Raw genomic sequence first — 7,500 nt, 5'->3', positions numbered from 1 at the left:
ATGTCCAGCTTAAACTATGAATAGCACCTTGAATATATATCAACGCTTACCTTGATTAGCCCATTGTCTTTATTATCGTTGAGATTTTTCCAAGCGCATTCTTTCCAATTCTTAACTGGCATAAGGCCCCTCTCCCCTTTTGGGCCACGTGAACCCTGGACTCCAGTCGCTCCTTGATATCCCCGAGGACCTAAATGACCTGGAGGTCCCTGTGGCCCAATTTTTCCCGGCAATCCCTGGTCACCCTTTGTTCCGTCACGCCCATCACGTCCGTCACGACCTGGTGTTCCGGGCGTTCCATGCATGCCGGGAATACCGCAGCCGAAACATCCTGATCGACATTGTGCGTCCTGGTTTGGAATATAAACAAAAGTGACTTGTGATTGTTGTTGTTGGGATTTACTCCCTTCTCCCTTTGACTTTTGCTTTACGCGTAGTCTCGATATCCTATGACAAATGCTATATTTTATGTGAAATTTTTCGATTTATGATTCGGAACTTCAAAAACTCCGGGATCTTCGTGATCGAACCACAAATAAGAAAAAATGATGGAATCCCTGATGTTATCCTGAAAATGTTTGTCTGCAAGATTCCAACCTTTTTTCTGACATGAAACGAAACTTCCAACCCTAACCCTAACCCCTAAGACTCGAAAACGAAGAAAATAACCCAAACCCCTCAATTTGGCTAACCCTAGGCCTAAAAACCAACTTTTAGGCCTAGTTAGGCCCAGGGTTAGCCAAATTGAGGGTTTTGGATTCGAGTCTTAGGGGGTCGTTTTCTTCAAGACACCCCCTTTTTCCAGTTGTTCACCATTTTTCACGGCTTCTCAAAAAAAGTGAATGGCAAATAAAAAAATTAAATTGAGCGGCAGAAAGAAAACGAGCAGCAAAAAATAATGGGCAGCAAAAAAAAAAAGGCCGGCAAAAAACTGGTCGGCGAAAAAAAATGAGCGGCAGAAAAAAAAAGGAGGAGCGGACAAGTCAAGATTAGAAAAAGAGAGAAGAGACACTTGTCTGACGAAAAAGGAGGGAAGAAATAGACGTCCCTTTAAAAGCACCGCAGCTCCTGATATTTTAACGCTTTTTTTTTTGAAAAACCGAGCAAAAATGTCGCCGCTGATCATTACAAAATTCAGTGTCGGTTGGAATTGTTTTGATGGTCTTTACTGTTTCCTGAAACGATCATGCACTCATCAGGAGCATGATCGATTTTAGGTGTGTTCGCCCTAATTACTGCTAGGAAAAATCTAAGGTTGTCAAATGTTAAAAACAATCTTACTTTCTTTCCTCTCCGGCATAAAAACAAACTTATGGGATGTAGAGCAGAGCATTAAAGACAAAAACTAACTTCATCGATCTGTAATCGCGCCATCATAACTCTCACAGTAAAAGAATGCTGAATTAACACAGGAAGTGTCCATGCAATTGTTGTAAATTTATTGTTTATAAAGATCAAGTAGAAAGTAGGTCTACTTTTCCTAGACCTCGATGGAAATCGCACACTCATGAATCATTCTTGTAGGATTCGTAGAAAGCCGCGATTTTCATCGATCGCGCTGAAAATTGGCGTGTTTACTGGAGAGAAATAGCCCCACTGTCCCTTCTCGGCTTTCTAGCTTTCATGACGTCTACATGACGGACATTATAACTCAGGCAATTTAAGCCAGAGCGAAGGCGAAATTTTCAAGTGTTTCGGCCAAAAAATTACACAGCAGGCTTCACAAAAGGATAAAGGAAAGGATTGTGGTGCATTTGATGGAATTTAAAGCGTTAAAATTGCTGAAAAGGTAAGATTATTTTCAAAGCGTACAATTGCTTGTTCTCGCACAGGCAGTGTGGCTACGGCCGTTATAGCTTGATGACGATCGTATTATATTCTGCACTCTCATTGGTCAATTTGACACACTATCCACGCGCAATAATTAGACTGTTTCAAATTGGCCAATGAGAGTGCAGAATGTAATACGATCGCCATCAAGCTATAACGGCCGTAGCCACACATCTAGCTGAACGGATGGGAAGATTATAGAAAGTCGAACATTTTTTGGAATTTATCCGCCAAAAATCGTTGTGTGGTCCCGGAGTGGAGTTGATGTGATAGGAAATTTATCTGGGCTTAAGGCTGTGGTGTTTTTATGGCGATTCGGACCGTTGGCTCGTGATGCGAGAGCAATTTGTCAGACGAGATCGCCGCGAGTCACCAGCCTTTCTTCTCTTTATGAGGGGAAATGACAACTAACGACATCGCAAAAATTCGAAAGCCACAAACCCGTCTAAAACGGACACAAATTTGCCCTCAGATTGCACAGAAAAGACGAGGACAACCGTATGTAGAGGTAAGCGAACTTTATTTCCACATTTACAGCCTCTTTTAGCATTTATAAGCTCAAAGTATGTTTTCCCATATAAAGTCTATAAATCGTATACCGAGCTTGGGCTGCCTGTGATTCTCGCCACGTGTTCCTTCGATCCAACACAATTGTGTTTTCCCTCAAAATATTCGCTTGTTTTCGTTTTCGCTCGAACATATTTACCTTGATTACATGTCCAGTGAATCTTTTTATTCTCTGGGAGGAATTTTCACACATGTCCAATATACATGAACTGAGTCGGGTCGTCAATTTCTGTTGACGGCCCGACTCACCGGATGTCGGGTCGTGAAGTTTAAAAAGGAAGTAAGATTTACTGCCGGAAGTCGAACTGCCTGAGGCAGCTTCAACTATCTCGACGGATCGTGACGATCCGATCAGGTCGTGACGACCCGTCATTTGAAAAGTCGACCCGACTTTTGGAAGTGTCAGGTGGTGAGAGAAAGAAAAACTTCGATGAACAAAGGAGGCTGTGCTGCTCAAAAATGTTGTATGCTTCGTTCTCAAAGAGTAGCCACTAAAATATCGATATAAGCGTAGAAAATTATAAACATCGACCAGAATAGCATTCACAAATGTTGCGAATATGTGTCCTTAATACCCTGACAACACGCCGTTCAGAAACAGAAATAATGACTGACTGTAATAGCGCTCCGAAATGTTGAATGACTCGTTCTTAAAGCGTAGCTATGGAAGTGTCAGGTGGTGAGAGAACGAAGAACTTCGATGAACAACGGAGGCTTTGCTGCTCAAAAATGTTGTATGCTTCGTTTTCAAAGAGTAGCGACTAAAATATGGATATACGCATAGAAAACTATAACAATCGACCAGAATAGCATTCACAAATGTTGCGAATGTGTCCTTAATATCCATATACCATGTTGTCCAGAAACAGCAATACTGATTGACTGTAATAGCGCTCCGAAATGTTGAATGCTTCGTTCTTAAAGCGTCGCGAAATCACTGGACACTTCCTCAAAACATATAGTAACGAAAATATCGATATACGCATAGAAAATTATAAACATCGTCCACAACAGCAATCACAAATGTTGCGAATGTGTCCTTAATACCCTGACAACACGCCGTTCAGAAAGAGAAATAATGACTGACTGTAATAGCGCTCCGAAATGTTGAATGACTCGTTCTTAAAGCGTAGCTATGGAAGTGTCAGGTGGTGAGAGAACGAAGAACTTCGATGAACAAAGGAGGCTTTGCTGCTCAAAAATGTTGTATGCTTCGTTCTCAAAGAGTAGCGACTAAAATATGGATATACGCATAGAAAACTGTGAAAATCGACCAGAATAGCATTCACAAATGTTGCGAATGTGTCCTTAATATCCTTATACCATGTTGTCCAGAAACAGCAATACTGATTGACTGTAATAGCGCTCCGAAATGTTGAATGCTTCGTTCTTAAAGCGTCGCGAAATCACCGGCCGGACACTTCCTCAAAACATATAGTGACTAAAATATCGATGTACGCATAGAAAATTATAAACATCGTCCACAACAGCAATCACAAATGTTGCGAATGTGTCCTTAATACCCTGACAACACGCCGTTCAGAAACAGAAATAATGACTGACTGTAATAGCGCTCCGAAATGTTGAATGACTCGTTCTTAAAGCGTAGCTATGGAAGTGTCAGGTGGTGAGAGAACGAAGAACTTCGATGAACAACGGAGGCTTTGCTGCTCAAAAATGTTGTATGCTTCGTTCTCAAAGAGTAGCGACTAAAATATGGATATACGCATAGAAAACTATAAAAATCGACCAGAATAGCATTCACAAATGTTGCGAATGTGTCCTTAATATCCTTATACCATGTTGTCCAGAAACAGCAATACTGATTGACTGTAATAGCGCTCCGAAATGTTGAATGCTTCGTTCTTAAAGCGTCGCGAAATCACCGGACACTTCCTCAAAACATATAGTGACTAAAATATCGATATACGCATAGAAAATTATAAACATCGTCCACAACAGCAATCACAATGTTGCGAATGTGTCCTTAATAACCTGACAACTGCTGTTCAGAAACAGAGATAATGACTGACTGTAATAGCTAGCGCTACGAAATGTTGAATGTCTCGTTCTTAAAGCGAAGCCATGGAAGTGTCAGGTGGTGAGAGAACGAAAAACTTCGATGAACAAAGGAGGCTTTGCAGCTCAAAAATGTCGTATGCTTCGTTCTCAAAGAGCAGCGACTGAAATATGGTATAGGCATAGAAAAGTATAAAAATCGTCCAGAATAGCATTCACAAATGTTGCGAATGTGTCCTTAATATCCTTATACCATGTTGTTCAGAAACAGTAATAATGACTGACGGTAATAGCGCTCCGAAATGTTGAATGCTTCGTTCTTAAAGCGTCGCGAATTGCCGTACACTTCCTCCAAACATCCAAGCGTAGCAAAAATCGCAGCAAGCTTCCTAAAAGCATCAAAAAATGGTGAATGGTTCGTTCGTTCGTAGCGAAATTAATACCCAGACAACCTGCTGTTCAGAAACAGGGATAATGATCGTTCATAAATGCGAGGATCATAGCTTAACTTGAAAACAGTTACTGTTTATTAATTTATTAATTTAAAGAACGACAACTCCTATGATACTGCAACGAGAAAGTGGCTGCTAACACGGAAACAAAAAGGCTGGGCAAATTCTTTCCCAAAAACTCCATCCTTAATTCACACAGATCTAGAAGCAATGATATTTGCAAAATCATTACTTCCTATCTGAGAACAAAGTGACGATTATGGCAGCATTTTTAGTTGCTTTCAGCTTAACGAAGTCACCAGCACCAACACGGTATCCTAATGACTTGCGGTTCTATCTTTAATTTGGAAAGTCAGACTTAAAATTCTACTACCTTACTCTATCATGTACGAATTCTAAGAGTTACGTTGAAAAAACCCCTTCCACACCAGCACTCATTAAAACTCTTACGCCCAAAAAATGTACAAAAATCCACAAATAAACCGTAAACCAGCACTATTGCTAAAAAACAGACTGAACAGACAAAAGCAAATAAAGAACTTCAAAACTATTGCCCAGTATTAATCACCTAAACGCGTCGAAGTCGTTATCAGATTTAATCTCTTCATGAAAAACGGAATGATGCTGATCTGTTGGAAGAACGCAGCATAACAATTCATTTCATGAGTTTTACGTCCTTTAAATCAGTATACCCCAAACGGCAACCTCGCGTTGTCGCTGCATGCTTCACGGTCACACGTTTCATAAAAACCCCTAATAAAGTATATATTTTCTGGAAGCTTAGGAATTGTAGATTCCGATTATTAGTTGATTTAAGGCAAGAAATAAAACCTTTCCTAAAATAGCCCTCATTTTTCAAAAGTATATAGTTTTACAAGTTGAGTTCGTTTCCGGTCAGAATTTAACCGGAAACTACGTTTTCTTCACACCTTGATCCAAGAAACAACATTTTGATTAATTGTCTGGTTTGTTTTGTTTGTTTTTTTTTTTTCGCTGTTAAACTTTCAGTTTTTATAAGACACGCAGTAGCTTTTCTTAAATACTCATCACTTTCGAAGGAGGCAACAAATAAAAACTGCCCGACACGGGTTTATTGCCACATTATCGGGCAACATTCTTGCCAAATTTCAGTGAAAAAGGATGAACACTCGCTGTAAACGTGCGCCTCATTCGATGTAATTTGCATTTGAGTGTTGAGAAATGGTCATTTGTGGACAGCTTCTAATTAGAGAATTTATTGATAGAGTCGTTTTTCCTTTCTAACTTTGTCTAGAAGAAACCTTTTTTCGCAAACTTTTTGTTATTAAAAAAACTCTATGAGGTTTACCTGGAAATATCAAAAACTAAAATGGCAAAATTATCAATTTTGGGGTATACCGATACCTTACAACATCACTCTCACGGGACCAAACACAATAACAAACCTACAACACAGTTTTGCCAAATTCATTTCCCTGCCACAATTGTAAGCTCACAGCCGCCGTACTTTTTACTATCCTGTGTCTTTAAAATGTTTAATTTGTGTTTCACCTCAGAGGCTAGCGCTTCAATATTACGCGACGATCGCAAACGAGTAACAAATATGAACTAGATGCTCCTGTGAAGCATACACTGGTTTGCCTGTGGTACGTGCTACAGAAAATCAGAAGGCACTGAATTGTGTGGTATTGAAATACAGCATTCCAGTCTCTGAAGAATAACAAATAAAAGAGAAGCGAGAAACATTGGCTTCTGGGCTGACATGTTGATAATTTTCAAGTTCCCTCACAACTTCTTTTCACCACAAGTGTGCCCTCTGAGCATCTGAAAGCTTTGTAATACTAAACTTCATTGAAGTCAATCCCTGTTTCGCGGGGTTAGCGTTAGTATGGGAGACCAAAGCAATAAACCCCTCATAAAAAACAGAAACATCTGACCGAAAATACTATTAACGCTAACAAATGCGAACTCAGCAAGGTACAGATTCTGTTAGCTTGCTTTATGCAAAACAAATATTGATGAAAAAGCAAATAACTATTGAACCACAGTTTTCAGAAAGAGCAGAAGGAAGTTTCCCAGACGGTCGATCGAGAATAAAATATTTACGACATGAAAACAACATTAATTTTGAACCATGAATAAAGAATATAAAAAGTTACGATCAGCGACAAACATTTTGGGAGATTTTTGCTACGTTCAAGTAAATTGCAAAATCGAAAGTGACATGGCCGGAATTCAGCGGGCGCCGTGATTAAGTTACCGCGGCATGTTTACTCGCCAAACAGTGAAGCATCTGTGTCAAATGATGGCAAGATAGCGGGTTTTTGTATGTTTCTTTTTCTGTCAAGTGTTATAAAGGTTGACAATGAAATGAGCGAAGTCAAAACAAAGATCACAATCGCCCAACTCTTGTTTATGCAAAGTCAAAATTTACTCTCCAAGACGCGTACGACGTTATCTATCACCAGGTAATTCCATCATTTTGGAAATAGCAGCTACTTTATTATTCATCTGCGTCACAAGTTTTCACTGATTTTGGGGCTCATTTTGTTGAAACTCAAGCACGCTTCCAACAGGCCTGTGAACCCTTCCTGCTTACAGAGCAATACTAAAAGACTTCTCCCATATCACATTTGAACCTTAAGCTCGAAAA

At 39.8% G+C, this 7,500-nt stretch overlaps 1 protein-coding gene across 1 annotated transcript in view; it reads right to left on the bottom strand.

Moving 5' to 3' along the window:
* LOC137990852 (collagen triple helix repeat-containing protein 1-like) overlaps nt 1–7,500 on the bottom strand; it is a 28,657-nt gene that overhangs the window by 3,132 nt on the left and 18,025 nt on the right. Inside the window, exon 3 of the mRNA XM_068835960.1 lies at nt 51–350. Coding sequence (XP_068692061.1) covers nt 51–350 — 300 coding nt within the window. The remainder of the gene's footprint in view (nt 1–50; nt 351–7,500) is intronic.

This window comes from Montipora foliosa, chromosome 2 (assembly GCF_036669935.1).
Source record: "Montipora foliosa isolate CH-2021 chromosome 2, ASM3666993v2, whole genome shotgun sequence".
NCBI classification, from domain to species: Eukaryota; Metazoa; Cnidaria; class Anthozoa; order Scleractinia; family Acroporidae; genus Montipora; species Montipora foliosa.
This window is presented reverse-complemented; position numbering and strand designations above follow the sequence as displayed.